At 31.2% G+C, this 26,411-nt stretch overlaps 1 protein-coding gene and 1 non-coding gene across 3 annotated transcripts; both read right to left on the bottom strand.

Annotated features, from left to right (window-relative positions):
- Positions 1–3,910: 3,910 nt before the first annotated feature.
- On the bottom strand, positions 3,911–9,004 carry LOC123217216 (beta-1,3-galactosyltransferase GALT1). 2 transcript variants are annotated; one of them, XM_044638052.1, is made up of 9 exons: positions 8,816–9,004; positions 7,983–8,091; positions 6,702–7,783; positions 6,058–6,293; positions 5,682–5,963; positions 5,148–5,276; positions 4,898–5,077; positions 4,581–4,688; positions 3,911–4,429 (listed from the first exon to the last, which is right to left on the bottom strand). In XM_044638052.1, the coding sequence occupies exons 3-9, from the start codon at positions 7,462–7,464 to the stop codon at positions 4,220–4,222; spliced, it is 1,908 nt and encodes a 635-aa protein (XP_044493987.1). In that variant the 5' UTR covers positions 7,465–7,783; positions 7,983–8,091; positions 8,816–9,004; the 3' UTR covers positions 3,911–4,219. The 2 variants fall into 2 exon arrangements, with proteins under 2 accessions (XP_044493987.1, XP_044493986.1); XM_044638051.1 differs by lacking the exon at positions 7,983–8,091.
- A 15,944-nt stretch (positions 9,005–24,948) lies between these two features.
- Positions 24,949–25,055, bottom strand: LOC123217806. Its single transcript, XR_006502544.1, has one exon. It is a non-coding gene; the product is annotated as a small nucleolar RNA R71 (small nucleolar RNA).
- Positions 25,056–26,411: the final 1,356 nt, after the last annotated feature.

Here is a 26,411-nt window from a genome sequence, read left to right as displayed (position 1 = left end):
TTTGTGAATCTAAGTAAACAAGATGATATTATCAGAGCAATAATTGTCTGTTGAAATAAAAGATATTGAATTTTATAGGATAACCAAACGTATCGACACTAGACACAACGTTTTAAGAGATTTTATTTCCAAGAAGAAAATGAGCATACAATATAATTTTATGCATTGTATGATCATTGATCCTTTGACCAAGATTGATCCAATAAAAGTATATCTTGCACATGTTAAATCTTTTAGATTACGTAGACTATGATTGATAAGTGTTAAGCTTATATATTATACTAGTGACACAACATCGAAAACTATGAATTCAAGTTTAGTTTATATTTGAACTTGTGTCCCAAAATTCATAGGTTTTCAATGCATACGCATTGTTTTTAGCTCAACAAGATTGTAATGTCACACAAGTTAGAGATTGACTAACTCACACGAGTAATCGCTTTTGGTGCTAAGAAAGTGAGCAAAAATGAGACATTATTTTTTAAAAATGTAATGCTAAGAGAACATACCAGTGGGAGACAAATTTCTCGAGAAAAGATTTATTAAAGATAAAATGTCGCTTTAATAATCGATTAAGATGAGGTCATGGAAAGACATATTTAAAAATGGCCGATTTGGATTTTTCATCTCCAAATAACTTGTGAAAATCAAATATGAGTTCTTAATATCGATAAAATACGTGCAAGTGTGAAGATGATTAAGAACTCAAGTTAGATGTTAGGTGTAGCGATTGAACTAAGATCTGTACAGTGTTGTAAATGATATTTGAGAAAATACACACTGTAACACATGATTCATACCGTGTGTGCATAAGTAAGATGACCAATTAAAGTAGTGAAATGATGAATCCTTGCTCCCTCACTGTATGAGACTTTATGAGGATTATCTCATGTTAGTACCCTTTAACTCTTTGTTGTTGTTTGATGTTTACTCTCAATGTTACTATCTTAGGTTGGAATCTATGGTCATGCACAATTCAGTTTATAAAACATGACTAGAAAAGCAACTAAATTTAAATTGAGAATTTCGAGTAGAAGAGGAAGACTTATATATTACGTGTGTCTATTGGTCAGCCGATCATGTCACTCATATGGGAGAATGGGCTTGATCATGGATACATAGGAAAATAACATAATGCTAATGAAGGATTAAAGGGAGCTAGTGTTATTGAGTAAGTTTAGGGTACTATGAGCCTAACGCTTAATTTTGTTTTATTCAAGTTGAAGAGATTATGTTATTCCTAATAGATGCATAGTATTTAGCTCCCAAGTACAGGTTGCTCGCGAGGTCACATGACATATTTGCAAATATGAAATGTACTGTTGTATGCGATTTTATGGCTAAGTATTTGGTTTTGGTCTTCTGTCATATGTGAGTGAAAGATATTGAGTTTGGCTCCACCTATGATGGGCGACCCGATCTAGTTTATTTTAACCAACTGCCATTGAGAGTTGATGTGAGAGTTATCGGCAGTTCGACTTTTATTTAAAGTCTGAACTACCTTCCCAAAACAGAACTTACGTTATTTTTATAAAAAGAAGAAAAGTCTTCCTCTCCATAGAAATGCAATACGTGAACCAAATTGGGTCGTGGAAACGATTAACATCAACACTTTGTGCCATATTCGAATAGACTTCATTGGAACATGAATCCAAGTATGCAAATTTACTATTTATATAATTTCACCAAATTTATTTTTGACATGATTGTTCCCAACATAATCTTTTAGGGATGTGATGCTAGTAAAATACTAGCCTTGGATTTGTTGCTCCATGACATTTTATTTAATTAATTTTTCAATGCTCATACATTCGAGGTAGAAAACTTTGTCAAAGCCTATTTAATATTATCTATCCAATTTTAGGAGCTTCATGTTCAAATATTATTCATATTCACAAAACTTTTGGTTTTTTTAAGTATATATTGGGATTAACCTTTGAAACTTCAGGTTTAGATATTATCTCATATTTATAAAATAACTAATTTTATAGAGCAAATATTGCAATTAATTTTTGAAATTTTAGGTTCAAATATGATCTTATATTTACAAAAGTTCTAAATTTGTAATTAATATTCAGAATATTATAGTATTTAAAACTTTAATTCTAATAATATTTTGGATTTTAAGTCCATATTTTTCATAATTTACACAAACTTCAAGTTGCAAATGAGATATAATTATTAGAAAATAAATATTTTGATAAAACTTGGGACTTTGGGCCCATATATATATTTTCATGATTTTATAAACTTCAGATTATAATCGAATAATATAAATAAATATTCAAATGATATTGAAGACTTCAAGTCCAAATTCATGATTTTGTAAACTTTAAGTTACAAATGAGATACAATTACAATTTGCATTTACAAATATGAAACAGTTATAAAAATTAACATAATTACAGTTTGCTTTTAGCAAATGAAAAATAAATTTAATGGAAAAATTAAACAGAATAACAATAAGGGAAAAAGACAAGTTTCCACCCAAGCTTTGTTGAAATGACAAATATATACACATAGCAGATAAAAAATTCAAACACTCACCCAAAGATTACTCTGTTAGGACACACTCACATATTTTCTGTTAGAGTTAAGGGGCAAATTCATCATTTGAATAGTAATATTAAAATAATTAAAATTTTATTTCATTTTCCCCTTTTAATTTGGAAAACCAACATTTTTCCTCATGAATTAAGTTTTAAAAAATTTATTTTCTCTTTTGAAACTTAGCCACTTTCTCCAACAATGGCCAACCAACAACAGAGGAGTCTTCGTCCACAGGTAGTCCTCTGGACGACGATCGTCGTCAAAGGATAATGATTGTCATCCAAAATGTGGACGACGAGTGTCATTCAGATCTAGACTATGTTTCATCGTCCAGAAAATGGATGACACTCGTTGTTTAACCTCTAGCCACGTCAATCGTCGATGGCCGAAGGGAGGAGGTTTAGGGTGAAGAAAAAAAAAGGATTGGGGGGGGGGGGGGGGGGGGGGAGAGTCGCTTTTCAAAGTTCAGGTATAGGTGTTAATATTATTGTTATTGTTAAATCACACTTTTATCCTTGTATTTAATAGAAAATTTAACGGCAATTTAGGAATAGATGAATATTTTGATATTAAGCTAAAACTTGGGTGAAAAATAGTCCTTTATCCTAACAATAATAACTGAAACAACCATGGTTTTTATTTTTCAAACAAAACAATATCATAATTAAGATATTTATTTTGTATCATATAAATAAAATAATAACACAATTGAAAATAACTAGTAGTAAAATATACCTAAACAAATCATGCTAATAAAGTGCTATAAATGTACTTTATTAGGAAGAGAGATGAAAGCAAGATGAAAATCTATTCAAATGCGATTGAGAAACGGAACACAAAGTGGAGAGAAATATGCTTTTCACTTTTTCATACACACACACACATTCTTCATCCAAAATGTTTTTGCTTGATGTGAAAATATTCATTGGAATTTAAAAATATTAACAACCCCCCACCCAAAAATAAATAAATAAATAAATAAAACTGACTGCAGTAAAATATATCAGGCTACAAGCAATACAAAATTTCAAAACTCCTTACTGTATCACAAACAAATTTATTGTTAACTATATGGTAAATTTACTATTAATTCCACTCTGCCAATTACGTGCGTTAGTGAATGTTTTTGTAGCAATTCCTTCCTCTTTTCCATGGTCAAGTTGTTAGTTACAGTTGGAATCACGGCTCACAAACATACTTTTACGTTGAAACCAAAAGCAAATTTTGCTCAAAGTTCTCTAACAAAATCTCGTAGTAAAACTATTAGCACTCAATTTTAAATATTCAATTAAATATCTTGATGATATATTATCATGTGATTGAATGACGTTAAACTAAGGGCAAAATAGCATTCAATCACTTGATGACAAATTTTCTAAATACTTAATTGAATACTTAAAACTTGGTACATATACCATTCCTCAAAATCTAATTAGTAAGTGATCTCTATGCAATAAGGCACATCTCCTATATGCACTGCCAAAAAAATATTCCTATACTATTTATACATAAATAATCATCAGCCCTCTAGAAGAAATACTTCAATTTTTTTCTACCCCTCATTTCTATCGATTAAGCTGTCAATTATATTTTATATTCCCCATCCAACGTTCATCTCCTTGATGTTCTTAGCTATAATAAACCAAAACGGCATATAGCAGTATGCTTATCATTCACCACAACAGCGAGGGACATTTCCTTCCTGAAGTTTCTGCCACAAGCACAGCATTTCGCTAGGACCTTGGTAATGAGCAACAATATAACCATCCTTGCACCCAGCATTGTACACCTTCTCTTCCTTCTCATAGCGGATTTCTAACCCTTCTTTCTTCATTTCGGCAATCCATATGCCCATTGCTACATCTTCTAACTTAAACATCTGACATACAAAACAAATAATTTGTTTATTATGATTGCAAATGTCACATGAAGCTATGTATATGCGAAAATAATAGAAAAGTGCAATAAATGCTGTTGATTTTCCGAAGCTATGCATCTAATGGCAATAAAAGAATAATTCAACACCATACCTTTAAACGGCCTTTTTTGTATCTCTTGTATACTGCATTTGCTATGTCACTTGACACAACATACCCAGGACCATGTGCCCAGGGGGGATAAGTCCCTTCAGACCATTCCTATAATGCAAAGGGAACAATGTAAGAAGTAGAAAATAAAGTCAAATTTCAGAAAATCCACCAAAAATTTCGAGGGCTTATCAGTAGCCTAAGCGATTGAGATTGGCCAAAGGCACCTTATCGTACAATCATGAATCAAGCTGGCGTGGTTGATATAGCTGAATTCAATGTGCTATCTCAAATGGACATATTCCAGAGCAAAGAATTACCTCAGTGCTGACATACCACTTGCTATCAGGATTCCTATGAGGTTGGGAATCTGTATTGATGAGTCCATAAAGCAACCCAGAATTCACATTGATTCTGGTTACAGAAGCCAGTACTTCATCCACACGGACAAATGCATCATCATCTGTCTTCATGACAAACTTTGCTGAAACAACCTGTGTCTGTTGAGGAAATGAGGTCAAAAAGGAAAAGGAAAAATCTTCCTGGTATGAGGAAGAGACAAGATTTTACCCCAAAGATGCAGATGGCTAAAGTTTTCCACGTGATGAGATTATAATAGTCAACAAAAGGCATAAGCTGTATGTCTCCATATGTCTGCGCCTCTTTCCAGAGTTCCCCATTCACTATCTGGTTTTTGTGCTGCAATAAGCTTCAATCTTGATAAGTAATTCAGCAATGGTATTGCTTATTATTCAGCAGATATAGGAAGATATAATAGTGAAGATAGAATAACAACCAAACTTTTATTTCAGATACTGAAGAATGACAAACTTATCACCACATATAAATCATAATAGATGTTGAATTTAGCACTAAGATCTGTTAAATCACCTTATTAGTACTATAAACACCATAAGAAACTTCTTTTATACAAATGGTAGGAAAAAATTTGTTTGACCCATTAAAGGATTATCTTTATAAATTGTGTAATTGTATTTCACAAAATTGGGGTCTGTATTTATGCTTTCAATCTACACTCCTAGATATAACCAAAAAAAATTCACACAAAGATGAAAAAAGAAAAGAGACACATGAGAAGCTCACCAAACCAACAAAAAAGCGCACTGCAACTGCTCCAGAACGAACTGCAGGGTACTGCATCCATGTTCTTCTGACAGCCATTCTTCGTTTAAAATTGTTTGCCGTTGAGAAAACACCAATGAAAAGATCAACTGGTTGATGATTAGAAAGACGAGAAGATTTTAGTGCTTCTAAATCAATTGTATGCTCTGAATCCTCTGATGTGGGTAAACCACTAGCCAAGACAGAAATTAGTTTCAGGTCTCCAGAAATCCTCACTTCATTAACTAGCCATGGCTCTAAAGTCTGAATATATGATCAGCAAAGTGAACAAATAAGTTCATTGAAAGTTTTTAACTAAAAAATTCTGATATTTGCAACAGCAAGAGTGAGAATTTACTTCACGATAAGCAAAGGATGTTATGTGCTTTCCATCAACTGTCATTTGTATTCCCTCTGATCCTACTCTAATTGTGGCAACAAAAGGATACCCTTGCTTAAAAGGAAAATAAATCCTGTTTTTAGATCCTTCCTGAGCCACTGAAGACCTCCTTGAACTGTTCCCATGATTGCTAGTAGTAGAAAACCGCTTATCTTCTTTGCCCACTAACTTATTGCACTGATCCAACTCATCAACTGCAACATGAAGGAATAGAGTTACATCATAATATATAAGAAAAAAAATTAAAAATTTATTACTAGCCTTGTGGAAGTAAACAAAAAATGAAAAATGAAGCCTTTAGGAAATGATTTCATCTTCAAACATTCTGCTAGACTTCGTCACTCAATGGAGCTTCACATCTACTTAAAACCATATCTTTCCTCACTACTGAAACTGCGGGCCTTGACATTGAGAAGAGAGTCTAATTGGGTAGTTTAAGCTCAACAAAGTTCCAATTTCTAATCACTTTATATGGGATGAATGTAACATGCATAAGCAGCATAGAGCAGCTAAATCTTGATTAAACACAAATCAAGCTGAATAAACATTTATACTGCCTTTTTTTCACGCTCATTAATTTAAAATGAAAGAGATACTTTCACCTTTTATAATCTTTTCAGGAGAAGGAGATGGGCAGCGCTCCTCTGGTCCCCAATCATGAGCTAAAGTCCAGGTGTTTTGAACAATTACAGGATTCTCAGTTATCTTATCACCATGTAGCCTCACATTGTAATGCAGAATAATGGGCGGATCTGGCTCCCCTGGAAGTGGTTCTCCCGTTAAGTCAATCCGGAAATTACCAAGAAGACCATTTGGAGTACCAATAATTGTTATAGAAGAACCCTGAGTCAGTCCACAAGGAACCTGCAACTTGAAACCACTGTTGACTAGATCTGAGGCATCCATTTTGTTTAAGAAATGTGGACATTGTTCCTCTTTTGCTCTTGTGGTTGAACTTTCATTGGTATAACCAATTTTTTCCTTTTCAACAGACACCATAAGGTTATTCCAGGCATTTCCAGCTTCCTTTATAGCTTCTACTCCATTTGGTAAAACTGTAGAATAACTAAATAAGTATTTCAAGAGATTCCATGTCTGCAAAGATTGCCGCTCTTCCTTGGAGATATTCCTCTGAGCATAGAGACTAGAGGCTAATGTATCAATTGGAATCACTTGAGAGGCATTGTCAGGATTTTGAACTGCAGATGGAACTGCAGCATGAATCCATTTCAGAGGATCACTTGCATTAGAGGTGACAGCATTTGTTACATATCTTTCCCCAATAGGATTTTTCAAGAAACCATACCTCAGCATTAACAACATAAACATGGATGCAATTAGAACACCACCGTACCATTTCTTCATTCTGCTCCTTAAATGATAGCATCAATAGTTTTGAGCCTATTTTCCATAGAGATTGAGTTTAAAATACCAAAAAAGCTCAGAGGTGACTAAAACATGAATGAATTTCATCCATAAAACTAAGTTCTAAGTGGAAATTCTCAAAGAAGAGCTGCTAATGAAAAACCAAACAAATCTCCACAAGATATAATCCAGTTATCATTTCAGTTCTTGCAAGAAAGCTTCAGATCTACTTCTGATTTGACCATGGAAGCTTTAGCTAAATAAAAGAAAATTTCACAACATAAACTCTCCTCAAAGCATCTGGAAGAAGACCGTCATGCTGGAGCAAATAGAAAAAGTGGTTAACCACAACTGAGAATCAATATTTTTTATATAAAATTCCATGATTCAAATGCATTCGAGTATGAGCGAGTACTATCCATGCAGCCAAGAAAATAATTATCAAGAAAAGAAATGAACCAAACCAAGTAGCATAAAACTCACAAAAAATTTAAAAAAAAAAAATCAAAAATAAAAACCTGGTGGATCTACACATGTTAACTTTCAAAAATCAGAACCCAACTTGAGCGGCAGCTTCACCACAGTTCTTTAGAACAAGCTTAGAGGAACTCTGCTCATTCATGAATACTGAGATAAAGTTTCATCGAAATTAAATACATCAGGTAATAACCCCCAACCGGTCAACTTACAGAAAGTAGTTCACTGTACACTTCCAATTGCCGTATTAAAATTCATCGTTGACTAAATGAACATTAGACTAAACCTATATAAAATCCTTGTTGCACAAAACATTTATCAGTATTTTATATGAATACAACACCAGATCAAATAGAGTAAGGTCCACTTAACCCTCGACGGCCGGAAATAAAATATTTAAAATAAACAGAAGCAGATTCAAACTAAATTAAAACATGATGCAAGAAATTGAGATCTCAACAGGAGAACAGTCAAATAAATTGTGCCTCTAGAAGCATTTTCGCAGAATGCATATATTTAGCATTTTTTTTCTACTTAAAAAATGCAGTGACGAAATTGAATTGTAACTTAAAATCTTACTAATTATCAATTAAAAAAAAATATATTGACTCATTCAACCCTAATATAACAACCAAGCTTAGCTCAAGAGAAGATAGTCACGTCTGAAAAAGCTAAAAACACAAAATACAGTAACAACCAAAATATTTAATAAATTGACATTCTCTTGATTTTCCAGAAACAAACAGATCCAAACACATTGCGCTGAATCCAACTTACATGGACAAATAGCCATAATAACTGATTTAAAAACTGTAAAAGCAGCTTCAAAAATTGGAAAGTCCATAAAGCAACAACACAAGCAAGTAGAACTAACCGTTTCGAGAGCCAAGTAAAAACTACTTCACTAATCTGTCCATAGGAATTCCCAACAAAGTGCGAGAAAATTCGAGTAGAAATTAAGAAAAACAAGGAAAGTTCAGAGTTCCATCTTGTGGACTTTAGGTGCACGCAGGAATAGTCTTCTCTTCAAGTGGAATAAAATAATTGAGAAACGACTTTTTGGTCTGTTAAAGAAAAGTAACATGCGTTTTCCTTTGTTGACTCGCAATTTGTAAATAATGTCGATCTCAATTAAAGATTGTGTGTGCCAAACTCTCCCGCAGCCTGGTATTCGAAAATTGACCGTGTCGATTTGGTAATCTATTTACCGTTAAAAATGAAATGTTATCACAAACATGGTCTCAAAGATTACTTGTACGTGCTTGGATTTGGTAATCTTGTTATTGTTAAAAAATGATATGTTATCTAAAAAATTATTATGTATAATTGACAATAATAAAAAATATTAATATATTCTTTACTTAAATATATTTAAAAGATTAATAAATAAGTATTATATTTAATTAAATTAACACTTTTTATATTAAAGTATTTGTTTTGTGTACATCTAAACAAAATATTAATAAAATATTTTTAAAATTAATAATATACTAAAATTTTTTTATGTTATGAGATTATGAAATTAATTAATTAATTAAATTATTTTTAAGTTATTATCTTATATTTTTATAAATAATTTTCATATTATTTGATATTTTAATTAAAATTTAAATATATTTATTCTAAAAATTTTATAAATAATATATAATTGTAATAAAATTAATACTCGTAGACTCTTAATAAAATGAAATGTAAGCCCCATTAGGTTGCCAAAATCTATGAGTAGTACCAGTAAATTAATAGGGGATTACCCGTATTAAAGGCACCCTAATATATATTATAGTTAAATATTAAGTGGATAACATTTCCACTCTGGGTTTGGTCTTAAAACATTTTTCTACTCATAGTTGGTATAAATAATTTTTTTTTCATATAAAGTCAAATTTTGTTAATGAAAAAATCAATGTTTTGATAACTAAATTGATAATTAAACTGGTATCTCACTAGTTTATGAGATAACCTAGTCAATTAGATAGTTTAACTGATTTCTAAATTATAATATATTTCTTAAATATTATCAAATATTTTTCATATTTTTTAAACATAAATAATATGTATTTAAATATAATGATTCAATATCACTTATCTAGCATTCTCTTATTAAAAACACTTATATAAATAATTAACTTATTTCAACCCACTAAAATCAATTCAATTAAATTCTTCTCTCTAATTAATGTTTATTTATTTTTAATAACTTTTTTCTCTCTAATTAATATTTATTTATTTTCAATGACAACTATTTAACTTTTAACTAATTAATCACTGATACTCTTTTAATATTATTCACTTTCATTTTGATATTTCTATATATATATATATATATATATATATATAAAGACAAAAGCTAGTCTTTTTCTCAATGAATCAGACCAGACCATCACTAGAAAAAATAATATTTGAAAATAAAATTACCACTTCACCCCTACTATTTCATTTTCAAAATTATAATATAATCCCCAATGAACTTAAATTAAAAATTAACCTTTTAAATAATCAAATTATATAAAAAAATCACTTATTTTCTTTTCTTTTTACATTTACTCTTATTTCCTCTTTCTCAGGAATAGAGGTATCAATAATGTGTACTCATATATTTAAGAGCAATATAATTTTACGAAAATATTAAGGATGTTAATGAATTTTTTAGGGGGTTCGAAGTTTTTAAAAACTCTAGGGGTATTTTTAAAAATTTTAAAATTTTAATATATCTTTCAATAATTTCAAAAATAACAGTTATACAATCAAAAAATTGAACAATACAAAAAACTAGGGGTGTAAATGTCATATTATGTACTATTGAGTCTACAAGAGTAGTTTCAAAAAATAAAGGGTTTGAAAAATATTTTAGGAATCTATTTATGGGTTTTTAAACATTTTTTAATATTAAATTGTTATTTTTAAAAAGCTTGGGTATTATCTATATAAGTCAATTGTTTTTAATTTTTTTAAATCAATATAAAATAAAATAATTATTTTAACTTTATATTATTAGTTTTTTTAATTAAGTTTGATTTTAGATTAAAAATATATATTATTTGTATAAATTAACGGAAAAAAAAGTATTTTAGGTCAAAATTTAGATTGGAAAATATTATATATTGTTAAATATTTTAAAAAGTTCTACAGTTATATATATAAAAAAAACTCCACTGGTAACTTTAATCCTTAGTTTATATAGAGGTAGTCTACCTTCACAGCCGTGTACGTACAGTTTGGTCACAGTCAAGTCAAAAGGGTGGATTATCTTTACTAAGGGTCAACAAGAAGCTAACCTTCGACTAAAATAAACGGTGACTGATTTAGATCTATATTTACTATACTGTTACGATAGCATGTCTTCTGTCTTTAATTAGCTTGAATAAAATGACAAAGTCAAATATTTCATGCTCACTGGAAGTTAATTAAATTCGTCTTGTCTTATTCATGTTGTACAATTTTAACCCATTTTTGCCATTTTACCATTGTAGCCAATAAAAAACAATTTATTGAAATTGCCCTTATATAAAAAAGGGGGAGCACCTGATTTTCATTACTTCACCTACCAATCCCTCCCACCTGTCACATTCTACTCTGGATTTTGGATGGCTTCGGCTCCAAATCGTCAATTTTTTTTTTTCTCAATCATATTCATCTCCAAAATGGTTTCATATGTTAGTAGCATATTCATTTTATATTCATTTTCGGGTTTGCTTATATTCGAATAGTGTTAAAATATATTTCTAATATATATTTTCTTATATTAGAATATATCATAAATATATGATTTTCTAGGTTAACAAATATTTTAAATATATTTTTTTCCTCTTTACATTATTATATATTGATTATATTAATTCATATTTTCTTATATAGGATATATAATAAGTACAAATTCATTACTATTCACATAGAATTTACTAGAAATACAATGTATTCATATTTTCACATAGTATCAAAGTCAAACCCACTCACGCCTTCACCTTCACGTATGTGAAAAGTAAATAGATGTGTTTATTAGTTTAGCATGCTCACACCTTCACTTGTTTGGAAAAGTAGATAAAGAGTTTATCAGTTTGACTTATTCACAGCTTCACTTATCTGAAGAGTAAAAAGATGAATTTATCAATTTGGATTGCTCACGTCTTCACATATGTGGAAAGTGGAGTGATAAGTTTTTAGTTTAACACCATCATTTCTTGACTTGCATTACAAACTCAATTCAGTAAAATCTTTGCTTACTTGAGTTTGAGCTGGGGTGTTAGGGTATGTTAAAACATATTTTAAATATATTATTTTCTTTGTTAGAATATATCCTAAATATATGATTTTCTACGTTAGCAGATATTCTAAATATATATTTTCCTTTTTTACATTATTGTATATTAATTATATTGATTTGTATTTCTTTATATAAGATCTATGATAGGTATACATTCATAGTCATGTAGATAGTTGAATATACCAAAAATTACAAGTTATTCATATTTTAACATATAAATTTATGTATCATTCAAATAGTTGAATATACTAGAAATTACAAGTTATGCACATTTTATTATGGTATCAGAGTCGAGCATCTTGTTGGCATGTTAGTTACACTAGTTCACGCCTTTGCCTTCACGTATGTAGAAAATGGAAAAATGTGTTTATTAGTTTAACCCACTCACACCATCACCTGTGTAGAAAGTGGAAAGATGAGTTTATCAAACCCATTCATGCCTTCACCTATTTGGAAGGTAAAAAGATGAGTTTGCAAACTCAATTAAGCAAATTTTTTGCTTACTTGAGTTTGAAGGGGTTTAGAAGATATTAGAATATATTTCAAATATACGTTTTCTTATGTTAAAATATATCATAAATTTATGATTTCCTAGGTGAGCAAACATTCTAAATATATGTTTTCCTTTTTTACATTATTTTATATTGATTATATTGATTTGTATTTCCTTATATAGGATATATGATAGATACAAATTCATGTACTATTCAAAATAATATACCAAAAATAAAATTTATTCATATTTTAAAAATTAGATTTTGCAAATTTTGGATTGAAATTTTTTTTAAAAGTTTGGAAATGGTTATTAGTTAATGGGAAATCCTTATTTGTTAGCTTAGGAGGTGATTTAAGTGTTGAAACTGATATTGTTACTAGAAAATACAATGTTCCCATCAACTCAGGGTTTAAAATTTCAATTTTGACTAGTAAATTGATGGTTCTTTTAGTTTAAATTGGTTGTTAGATTTTAAAATATTGTTTTTTGTTAATGTCTTGATTGATTTGTGCATTGAATCGATGAAACTTGTTAGAAAATGGATGAACACGCCTACCACTATTCAGGGGGAAATTTGGTAGATTGGATACCTAAAAAGGGCAAATTGATATTTTTCAAACACCACCTAGTACTATTCGGGGGGAATTGGTAGGTGTAAACCCTATAGGTACATCTCAAAGGTGGTTGGCTCATGCCTTCGCCTTCACGTTTGTGGAAAGTAGAAAGATAAGTTTATTAGTTTAGTTCACTCACACCTTCACCTATTTGGAAAGTGGAAAGATGAGTTTGCAAACTTAATTAAGCAAATTCTTTGTTTACTTGAGTTTGAAGAGGGTTGTTAGAAGATATTACAATATATTTCAAATATATATTTTCTTATGTTAGAATACATCATAAATATATGATGATTCAAATTTTTTGATGTTAGAATACATCATAAATATATGATGATATGAATGAGCACTCTTCAAGTTAGTGCCAAACTCCAATTGCAAACTTTATTTCGATAAATTACTTAGTTCCCCACTATGAATTACATCTTTTTCTTATAATCTTTATTACAAAATATTCTAAAAAGTGCTAAAGTTGTGATAATTTAAAATACAAAATATGGATAAATCTTTTTATCTAGCTTTTCTCTTAGGTTGTTAGAGCAACATTTATCCTATCCAATCTTTCTACATCTACATAACAAAATCATTAAACCTTGTTGGCTTCCTTTTTATTCTGGAAGGTGGGATTATGGTGCCATTGTCCTTTTTGTATTCCATTGCACCTTTGTATCCACTTAATAATTTAATGCCTTCCTAAACTTCTAAATCCTGTCTGTTTCTATTGGTTTATCTAGTAATCCCTTTATCTTCTAACTCAATATCAAACCAATTATCACTTCCCTACCCATAAAAAAAGACCTTGTCCTCAAGGTTAAGAAGGTGATACAACTTGCAAAATGCTCAAAATCTTCCCAAGTAGCATCTTCTAAAGGGTTATGAGACCATTGGACTAATACTTGGTGAGCTTCTTTTCCATGCACCTTTTAGATTCAAACAGATATGGTAGCATTTGGAGAAAGGATAGGCTGATTATTGTGACTGACTTCAGGTAGAGGATAACATGATATAGTTGGGTTTCCCTTAAGTGCCTTCAATAATGAAACATGAAAGGTAGAATGTATTTTACTATTAGGTGGAAGTTAGAGTGTGCAAGCAATGGGTCTTGTTACAGCTTGCCCAGGAAATGGTCCAAAAAAAATGACTACTCAGCTTTGGGTTCAAGTATTAAGCTATTATGGATTGCCTATAAGGTTATTGTTTGACTATTACCAAGTCTCCTAGCTAAAAGATCACCTCTTTTTTGTGTCGATTTGCCAATTGTTTCATTTGATTACAAGCTTGTAACAAGTGATGTTTAAGTTTTCTTAATAGTTCATTCTGGTTGCTTAATATTTTGTCAAGTGCTTGGATAGATGAGGAGCCTCTCATGTATACAGGAATGGTAGAGGGAAGTCACCCATAAACTGCTTGGAACGAATTCATCCTAATTACAGATTGGTAACTCGTGCTATATTGCAATTCAGCCCATCCTAAGTAAATGTACCTTTGTTTGGGTTGGCTAGCTGTGAATAAACATAAATATTGTTTAATATATCGATTTAGTACTTCAGTTTAGGCATCCTTCTGTAAATGGTAGGTTAAGCTCATTCACAAGCGAGTCCCTATTTGTTTACATATTTTTCTCCAAAACTGACTTGTAAAAATATGGTCTCTGTTGGACATTATTGAATAAGGCATTCTATGTAACTTCATCACCATGTTACGAAAAAGATCAACGACCTTTATGGTTGTATAATGCTATGGAATTGCTCAAAATGTGCATATTTTGAAAGACAATCAATAACTACCAATATGGTTGTATAACCCCTCGAGTTAGGAAGCCCAACTATAAAATCAAGGGGTAAGTCCTCTTACACCTATTTTGGAACCTTCAACGGTTATAACAACCTAGACGGAGCCTCTGTAGAATACTTGATAGCTTGAAAAACAACACACTTGCTAACAAATTCCTGAACTACCATCTTCATCCCATGCAAATAAATATTAGTTGTAAGTCAAATATAGTTGCGCTCCACACTAGCATGGCCACCTATAGGAGTTTCGTGGAACTCCTTCAACATCAAATCCTTTAACTTGGAATCTTTGCTTAAATAAAACCACCCTTTAAACAACAAGACCCCATCTTGTATGTTATATTCCTCTTTAGATAATTTATTATTTGCTAAAGCCTTGTGTAATTCTTGCAATTCTAGCATTTTTGCATTCTCTTTTCTTAACTCCTTTAAAAACTCAAAGCATATAGTAGTAATGGCCATATTGCACCTGGTTTTGCTCTCCTCATGCTCTTCATCAAACCTCCTTGAAAAGGAATTTGCTATTGTATTTTCACTACCAACCTTGTATTCAATTGTGAAATGAAATCCCAATAATTTCCTGAGAAAAAACCGTTGCTCTAGGGATTGCACCACTTGGGTGAGTAACTTGTTGAGATTGCTACTCTAGGAAATGGCTATTAGTTTATGGGAAATCTATATTTGTTAGTTTAGAAGGAGATTTAAGTGTTGAAACTGATATTTTTGCTAGAAAATACCATTTTCCCACCAAATCAGGGTTTAAAATTTCAATTTTGATTAGTAAATTGATGGTTCTTTTAGTTTAAATTGGTTGTTATGTTTTAAAATATTATTTCTTATTAATGTTTTGATTGATTTGTGGATTGAACTGATAAAATTTGTTAGAAAATGAACGAACATGCTTATCACTGTTCAAGGGGAAAATTCGTAGGTTGGATGCCTAAAGGAGCAAATTGATACTTTTCAAACCCCATATAGTATTGTTTAAGGGGAATTGGTAGGTGTGGCCTTACATGTACATCTCATGGGTAAAATAGTAATTTCTCATGTAATTTCATGTGTGAGTGTACTTGTGCTTGAGTTAAGATGAAAATAAGTTGATTTAATGATTTTGAGATGATAAACGGAAGTGCATGGGGTAAAGATGTATGTGGATCATTTGTCATGTAAATCAGAGTGGATAATTGTTATGTCGAAGAAATTTAAATGATGTATGACGATACATGTGAAACATGAACATGCATTCATGGCATTACATAGAAGTAGTTTAAATAAAGCATGTTAGCTATGTTTTAGGGAGCTTTATCGCTATCAAATGTTTGCAAAACTGCCGATGATTATTGTAAAGGCTCTGGTGAGGCTATTATTAGAGAAAATGAGGGTTGTTGATCATCTCAGAAGTTCAGGCTTGGAAGACAAGTAAGTAAGACCTCTTCTTCCCTTTCTCTGAGTTTTTGTTCATGCAGTGGACTATGGCTTTTGCCTTTGACAAACTTAATACATGTGTGTATGGTTTATGTAAGTGTGACAGGAATTGTGTATTAACATGTTAAATATGAATTTATATGGACAATGCAATTATTTTTTATTTCTATATATGTATGTATGTATGTATGTATGTATGTATGTTAGTGATGATTTTAAGTAGTAGATGTGAATTTAGATTAATGTTTTGTTGATTTATTTATGGATTATAGGTTTCAATGATGGATTATAATGGTTAGCATTAATTAAAGTTATGGTTGAATTCACAAGTTTAGCGTTGGAGTTCAGTGTATGAGACATCATATTAGGGTTGTAGTTCATATACTTTGATTGTTGAATTATGTAAAAATAAGGTTTACTTGATTAGATGTTACATAAAGGCAATTAAGAATTTAGGATGTGAAAATGTGTCATGAACAACCATTTATAGCGAAGGAATGATCGTTCATGCTTGTAACATATAAATTATAAGTCATGAATGGATGTACAATATGGAACACATGCCCATTCACACAAAACACAATTTGTAGTAAGGATTCTATGGTGACCTAATCACTGCTAGATGCCATTGACCAATAAACAGTCAACTAGGGCATAAAGTTTGTCCGTCCATGTTTTAAGAACAACCATACATAGAGTAAAATGACAGATATACCTATAGGAAGTACATAAGTAAAAAATGGTTCAATGATGAGGAACAAAGTTTAGACCTGTATAAAAACCCATTCATTCGATACGTGAACTTTCATTCATGTCCTAAGAGATGCATGATAAGGAACAAACGAGAAAGATTATCATTCCTAATTATCAAGTAAGTGAACGCCCGTTCACATGAACTAGGGATACGTGTTCATGATGAAAAAATATGAATTTTCTTGAAGAACTAGTCATTCACAAAGAGGAAATACAAGAATGTTGATGCACTTGATACGAGATACCCGTTCACAATAAAGAAAGTAAAGAAAATGTAATAACCCTAGGCATGCCTAAGGTTATTTTTGTCTTTTGGCTTTGTATGTGTGTTATTATGCTCAAATATTTAAATAAATATGAAATTGGTGATACATAATTATGTGGAAAGGCCATTTGCTTGTATGTAGTAAATAAGGGCAAAATCATCCTTTCTTATTTGCTAATTAATATTTGGCTAAGTTTGGAGGGTATGCATGCCCATGCATTGTCAATGTGTTTGAATTTTGGGTAAAAAGCAGTTTCGAAAGGATTTCAAATACTACCATAGTACATAATGACACACATAACCATGTATGAATAGTACACGCCCATATGTGACGTTATTTATGGAAAAAATAAAAGATGGCAAACACATTTGGTTATAGGTATTCTTCATATTTTCTCATAGAAAAGCAAAGAGAAAAAAAAGGTTTTGAGAGATTTTGAAGCCTTGGACACAAGGAGAAGGTTTTAAGATCAAGCAAGCCATGAGAAAACTATTATTTTGCCAGAAGAAAGGTAAGTAATATGGTCCCCCTTCTTTAGAATCTTGTTTTGATAAAGTATAAGGCCATGTGAGATGATCTGAATTTGTTACATACGTGTTCAATCTAGTTTGGATTGGATTATTACATTGATTATGGTATTTTCGTATATGTTATGTTAAGTGATTGATTAGTGAACACTAGGTTATAATTATGTTGTGTTATGATTTGAGATTAAAGAGTTTGCATTAATGGGAGACGTTGAAGACAGATTGTGTATTGGTGTTTTGAATCAATCTTATATATTTTTGCATTGTAACACAGATTAAAATTGAACATGCCATTGTATTGAGTGCTCCAACAACTTGAATATGGTATTTGATGTCATAATCTAGATGATTGATAATGTATTTGATTGATATGGTGAATTAGAAACATGCTAGAATAAGTTTGCCTTGGTTTAGAGACATCTTATGTACATTAAACTAGGTTTGTGTTACTAAAAATCACATTGCATATGAACACAAAATTCTGGAAATTCACACTACACACTTGTGTGTCATATGACACACAACTATGTATAATTAAGGGAATTTCTACCTGTTTTAAGATAAGCTACAGGAGTATAGATTTAGGAATAGACATATGCTCGTGTGATATGGGACACACTACCATGTACCCTACCCCAAATATGCACACTTATATGCTTAGGGTTTTTGTTGTATGGATTAAATAACACAGCTTTTGTGTGTGATGGATATGTATCCATATACTTTTGGGGAAATTTGAAAATAAAGACATCGGGAGTTAGTAAAAAGTATATGAAGTTTAGATAAGAGTATAAGAGTTTGGTAATGATTATTTTACCCTTAGGAGGGATGACTATGAGGAAAACTAACGATGAGGCCCTAACGAAGGCTGTTTGTGATGGAAACTATGATGGGGGTGTCTAATTGTATGGAAGATGACATATACCCCGATCAGAGTGGTTTCAAGTCAAAAACTAAAAACAATGTATTACATTAAATTAAACCACCGAGTTGTGTATAGTGTGGTAATGAAAACAATAGGGCTATTTTGTATGACCTTAATACCTTGGATGATTATGCATCAGTGTAGGGTGCCTTAGCATCTGGAATGTTTATGCAAGCATTGACGATGGGCATCGTAGCATTTGGGATGTATGTATGATAGCAAGAAAGGCCTAAGCCTCATTGCTATTTTGATATGGTATTTTTAGCCTAAGCTCGACCCATATATGTATAAGATACACCTTACGATTAACATTTAGGATGTCACATGCTTTCACCAAGCATTGGGGACATCGATATACATTATTTGACACTAGTCATCTAGGATGACACAATTATTGAGGATAATGTGCTAAGCGTCAATGTAATATGGATGGGCATTTGCAATGTTGGAAATATTCATAATACCACAAAGAAATTAGTAAAGGACACACCTACTTACTGAGTGTGTTTTACTTACTATATGTTCTTTTATGTGGTTTTGCAGATAGAGTTATGGAATAGCAAGGTGACAATTGGGGTTGCTAGTGGGTTAGCTCATGGTGTCACATAAGGGCATGGGCATTACTGTCATTTCTTAATATTGGAATTGTGTAAGCACTTTGAATTGTATTTGTTGATCTTGCACATTAGATTTTATGATTTGTTTTCTAGACTATGTTGTTTTGACTTATTAAATAATAAATACACTTTTGGGATTATCAAGTTTTCTTTAATAAAGAATATTTGATATAAATTCTTTGTATACAAAGTTTTAATTAGACATGTATTTTTGGATGTATATTCTGTGTAGGAGTATGTATCTAGAAAAGGGTGTTACAAAAAGTTAAAAATAACCAGACTAGATATTTATGGGGTTGTCCAAAGAGATAGTAAAGATATTTTAGGTATGTTGCAATACCCAATATGCCTAAGAGATGATATAATTTTAGGGCATAAGTTATGGATAGGGTCAAAGGTAAGATGAGCCTGAGGTGACTTGTGGCACGGGATGTATGCATGTTAGACACATCTAGGATTACGAAGGGGCACCATAGGTATATACTTTATACATTGCCTATAGTAGGGTGCATCCATAGTAGGATATTATACCTATAATAGAGTCTTTGCTCGTAGTGGAGCATAGTTACAATTATAGTTCAATAGTCTAATAGTGGTATAGGCGAGTGGACTATATTGGTCCAGTCTAATTAGCCTAGTATACAACTAAGTTACAAATAAGATAGAACTTTCACTAAAAGATAATATGGTCACACCAATTTGGGATCCAAAATGATTCATTAGTGACTAAGTAAGACATAATAGACCTTGAGAAATATGTTATGTAACGTAGAGGTTATTGAGTTTACAATTATAAGATATAAGACCTGTTATCATTTTAATGAGAGTTTAGTGATAGACTCTGGATGACGGAGTTATGTTGGGTCAAGATAGTGACATTTTAGGGATTATATAAAAGATAGTAGTAAAGTCTACTACTTATTGAGTGACTTTTCTTTCACTCCCATAATTTTCAAGTATATAGGTATAAGTGATTGTGATGATTGTAGGGCGAATGGTGGTTAGCGAGCATAAATCTGGCATGAGGGCATATATGTCATTGTAATAGTTTAATGTATTTTGCTTATGTAATGGAGACCTATGACATTACTTTTATGTTTAGCTACACATATATTTTATATGTCTATGTTTGGTGATGATTTTTATTTTATTGACATCCTTTAATTTGTTTTTGCAATGTTAATTAATAAGGTATTTTGGTAATTTTGTAAATATTGATGATGTTTATGGTGTTTGAATTTTAATTATCAAGTGATTTCATAATCATTAGGGCAAGGTTAGTGACATGTTCATCTGGAGAGCTATACTTTTAAAGAGGGTGTAATAATAGGTCAAATGTCTATGAGGTGTCAATTGATATTTTCCATAACCCATTAGTACTTTTATGATACTGTTCACATTTAATTTTGATAGAAAAGTTAACAAAGCTATTGTTCATGTTATTGTTGCAATTACATATGATGGAAAATTTAATGGAAGTTATTGTTCACAATACCACTTATTTTATTTTTTTTTATTTGACTTAATTTCTCACTTTATTTGTTTTGTGCGTGTTGCATTATTTTTTTAGGTGTTGGTTTCATTGACAAACCTAAATGTTATTTTAAATTTTTTTTCAGAGATTTCCAATGAATCACCATGAAAGTGAATTTAAATTCAATGATGCTTACTAGTTTAAGGTCTAATTAATAGTATGGGAGTGCAAGGAAACAATTGTAAACATCCAAACAAAGCTAACTGTGACGCAATAGCAACTATGTTGGGAAACATGTTTTGGGCATTTTCTTGATTTGGAACACCAATTTAACGTCGTGCTAATACATTCCGTCCTTTTTTTGATAGATTAATCAGGGTGACCTTACACAAGAGTTCTGGTTTTAGTTAAATGGAATGGATATTTGTTTCAGCCCAATAGAGTTTGCATTGATTATGAAGTTACTATTTAGTAAGGACACTTTAATACAATATGTGAAGGTGTCAAGGGTACCTCGATTGAGGTGACACTACTTCCCCAATTTTGTATCAGTTTCATAAAAGGACTCACACTTGGCTTTTGAGTTATATCCATAGGGTGATAATGATGAGTTGTCAAGTTTGTCTTCCTCTATTTTCTATATCACTAGATGATGAGGCATATAATAAGAAGGTGTTTCCAAACTGTCTCCTAATTTTAGTAAATGATTTGGACGTATTAAGTCATTACCCATGGAATTGCATGGTATAAAACTTCATTGTTGAATTTATAAGGAGAATTGTATATAAAAGGTATGAAGGTATTGATCATCAATATCTATCATTTCTAGATGCCTCTCTTACTTTATAGTAAATTATGCATTTATCAGTTACTCATTAGCCTTTCTCATAAGGAAATTGTATATTTTTCTAGGAATTTAATAAAGTATTCATTTCCATTATATATATTCTAATCGAAATCTACTTTCATCATGTATCTATGGATAAATGAGACCTTGGGAAATCTAGGGTATTTTGTTAACTACTTGGAAGTTGGTAGGGTTTCCTAGATGTTGAAATAGAGGACCGCCAATCTCCCAACTTAGGAAGATGTTATGACAATTTAAGGGCTCTAGCAATATGTAGTTAATAGTTGCTTTCTTTTCTAATTATTCTTTTTCACTTCTACTATTGTATTGATATATTTATATAGTGACCAATTTTTTAAATAAATTTATCTAGATATTGTTACTCTGATTTTGCTTCTTTCAAGATGGAGAAGGAAATTAAGTTAAACAATTAAGTCATAAAGTACATAGGATTTGAGGATGTCCCAGAGACGTGCCTCCTGCTATTGCATGCCCTTATGTTGTAAAGTCCTTTGAAAAAATTCTACAAGTATAGTGATTAACAAACTACGAGCATTTTGCAATAACGCATTAAAGTACTCAACAATGTTATTCATCATGATATTGTAACAAAGGCCATTGAAATATGCACACATGACACCCAATATTTGTTAAATAGCCAACTACACTTGGATCATCAAAATTAGAGAGATGTTATGCCATCATAGCTTTTAAAAATAATCATTCAATGGTCTTTGTTTTTTTGTACTCAACATATGTTTTGCCTTTGATATGTTGGTTATAACAATTGTGGTGAACATTAGGAAATATGTTGGCAATTGCAACAATGATTGCATTTTGCCAATATGCAATAATAGACAAGTTAGGAAGGTTACCAATGGACTTATGCAACCTCCTCATAGACAAAGTCCATATCTTTGTTTCTTCTTTCTACAAATTTCAAATACCATTGGATAAATTTGATTATTACCATATTTTTTTTATAGTTATAAAAAGTGTCTTGTGGTATCTGCCTTTAAAAAATTCACTGTGAATACAAATTATCAGATGATAGTGTTAGATTTTTTAGGCATCAAAAATCAGTAAAAAGAGTAAAAGATAAAACAAAAATTTTTTAGAAACTCGAAAAACTTTGGATGGATCCTATTTTAGGAAGAAAGATTCATGAAAAATGCAAAGAACATTCAAAGAAAGTTTAAGAACCATATACATGTGTTGGACAACTCTTTTGGTCTTTACCTAACAAGAATATCGTTTTCCAACTCATTAGAAGGAGAAACCTTAGTATCTACCTGAAGCACAAATAAAATGAGGCTTTGTGTACAAAAAACACTAGGAATTCAAAATATATAGGATGGGTATTTGCGTGCATAAAATTAGGCATCAATAAAACTAAAAATACAATGATCTTTATACAAAAAAGACCTTGGGAGCTAGAGTTTTAGTCAAACCCATATATGAAATCAAAATTATCCAGTTAGGATAAATCATAATCCAATAGATATATGATTTTAACATTATCAAATTAGGAAAAAAATCCTAATGTAATGGATATTGCAATTGATAACGTCATTAATTGTTATTATTTTAATTTCTAATTCCCTTATGTTGTGTGGAAATTTAATTCAATCTAATAGAATTATTTATCTTTTGCACTTAGAGAGCTAAATATGGTTTACAGTGGCAGAATATTTTCTCTTGGTTGAAGGGATCTGAAACCATAGAACTATAATGATTGTGAGATTAAGTTTTGTTCTTTAATGCATCTTTTAATTATTCAAGTATTGATTATCTTTCTGAATTATTTTTCATGATTGTGTTGGTTGATTGCTAAAGTGCACGATTAGTTTATCAAATAATATAATCTACTACTAGTTTAGGTACTGAATTCGTAATTGTTCAATCCATCTAATTGAAGTGGTAATTGAGATTTATCGTTTGCTACTTTAGAAACTGTAAATCCAAGGAAAATAATCAACTGGATTAAATGAAACGTCGTACGTTTGTGTTGTCTTACTTCATTGGTCTTTCTAATTCGTAATGTTATTATTTAATTAAATTCGAGATCGTATCCGAATTATTAATCAATAAGGTTTAATTGGAATACATGTTTTTGGTTAACTAATTATAAGGAAGAATAGGTAATTAATACTGCAAGAAATATTTGAATAATTAATTTGATGTTTTTCGTATCGATGATCAATCAAAGTTCAATGGTGGATGTGATCGTAGACCAAAGTTTGTTTAATTGATTATTTGTTTTAGATTATTTCGCTGAATTTTTATTTATTGTTTTTAATTATAATTTGCATTCAATTCAAAACCCCCATTTATTTTCTTGTTTTGATTTATTTGTGACGACGTAATAATTAAAACTCTTCGAGAGAACGATCCCTATTTTTCTTTACTATTTTTTTGTTGTAGGAATTTAGGATTTTAATTTGGGTGTCAACGATAGCACGTACCAAATTTTGGCGCCATTGCTGGGGAGTTTTTCCTTTGTATGTTCGTTACACGATCTTCAAAACAAGCTGATTTACAATTTGATCCAGAGATTGAAAAGACTGCGAAAGGGCTGAGAAAAGAAGCAAAAAGAAGTTTGCAAGCATACAGATCTACTTACAAAATAGAAGAACACATAGTTGAAAATCAGACTTTAAGAGAGCTTGCTGCTCTAGATTTGAATCAACAACCACACTGCATTACTTTCCTTAATTTGGATATTAATACTACATTTGAATTAAAATCTAGACTGATCCATCTTTTACCTATTTTTTGTGGCTTTGCAGATGAAGATCCTTATAAACATTTAAAGGAATTTCATGTGGTGTATACCGGTATGAAACCGAATGGAGTAACTGAAGAACAAATCAAGATAAAAGCTTTTTCGTTTTCTTTAAAAGATGATGCGTAAGATTGGCTTTATCATCTCCTTGCTGGAAGTATCACCACTTGGCATAAGATGAAAAGGCTATTCTGGAGAAAGTTTTTCCAGTATCAAAAGCTACCAGCATAGGGAAAGAAATCTATAGGATTAGGCAGCATAGTGGAGAGTCTTTATATGAATACTGAGAGTGCTTTAAAAAACTTTGTGCACGCTGTCCACATCACCAAATTAGTGACTAGCTCCTTATTCAATATTTCTACAAAGAACTCCTATCAAATGATAAGAATATGATTGATGCAACGAGTGGTAGAGCATTGGCTAACAAAACACCTGAAGCAGCCCAAAATTTAATTACAAACATGGCGTCAAATTCACAACAATTTGGGAATAGATAAGACCATTCGTCTCGGTGTGTCAATGAGGTAAATGTTTTTTCTTTTGAAAGATGACTTAATGATCTAACTACTCTTGTACATCAAATAACTGTAGGAAAAATGGAGGCAGCAAAAGTTTACAGAATCTGTTCAGTGGGAAGACATCCAACTAATATGTGCCTAACACCTTAGGAGGACTACTCTGAACAAGCTACTACAATAGGTGGATTTCTAGGACAACAACAGCGAAATCAGAATTATAATCCTTATTCGAATACTTACAACTCAGGTTGGAGAAATCATCCTAATCTTCGTTATGGGAATGCACATGCAAATTAGCCTTTGAATAACTTTCAGCCATACTAGTAGCCTTACATTTCTAGACAGCAGCAACCAACTCAAAATTCTAGTTCAGGTACACCTCTTGAAGATATTGTTAAAACTATGACTGCTAACACTGTGAAATTTTAACAGGAAACTAGAACCAGCATTCAAAATCTGAAAAATCAAATGAGCCAAATGGCTATTGCAATCAGTAGGCTGGAAGCACAAAATTCAAGCAAACTGTCGTCACAAACTGTGGTAAACCCAAAGAAGAAAACAGAAAACAGAGAGGAACTGGCAGCAGAAAATAATTCTGTTAAGAAGTGGAAAAGTGCTAGAGATGACGATTAAAGCACCACCTGCACCAACACAACAAACAGAAAACAAAGAGGAACTGGCAGCAGAAAATAATTCTTCCGAAAATGCGTGACAGGTAAATATCCTTCTTTCAGCGAATAAACTGGTGTAGTTATTCAGTTGGCCGATAGATTGAATGCATATCTTAAGGGGTTAATTGAAGATGTTCTTGTTCAGGCTAATGATAAGTTAATTTTTCAAGCTGATTTTTATGTTCTTGACATGGAAAATGATGACCAATCAACACATATTTTATTAGGAAGACCCTTTTTGAAAACAACTAAAATAAAGATTGATGTTCATAAAGGCACATTGACTATGAAGTTGTCCAGTTTAATATTTATGATGTTATGAAATATCTTAATGTGGATTTTCCTATTTATTCAATTGATTTAATTGATTCTCTAGTGCGGGATATTTTTGAACTTGATAGTGAAGATGAGTTGGAAGTGGCTAACCATGAAAATATTTTGAAAGAAAATAATGAATTTAAATTAAATTTAGATGTGCAGAATACAGTGGCAGAAATG

This window comes from Mangifera indica, chromosome 5, assembly GCF_011075055.1.
Source record: "Mangifera indica cultivar Alphonso chromosome 5, CATAS_Mindica_2.1, whole genome shotgun sequence".
Taxonomy (NCBI): domain Eukaryota; kingdom Viridiplantae; phylum Streptophyta; class Magnoliopsida; order Sapindales; family Anacardiaceae; genus Mangifera; species Mangifera indica.
This window is presented reverse-complemented; position numbering and strand designations above follow the sequence as displayed.

Bases quoted from the DNA above. Each gene is read 5' to 3' on its own strand.
- LOC123217216 (XM_044638052.1), bottom strand. From the start codon at position 7,464: ATGAAGAAATGGTACGGTGGTGTTCTAATTGCATCCATGTTTATGTTG. The intron at 5,277-5,681 runs GTGAGCTTCTCA...AGCTTATTGCAG, and splicing joins TGCGCTTTTTTGTTGGTTTG to CACAAAAACCAGATAGTGAA. The intron at 5,078-5,147 runs GTAAAATCTTGT...TTTCCTCAACAG, and splicing joins TAGCCATCTGCATCTTTGGG to ACACAGGTTGTTTCAGCAAA.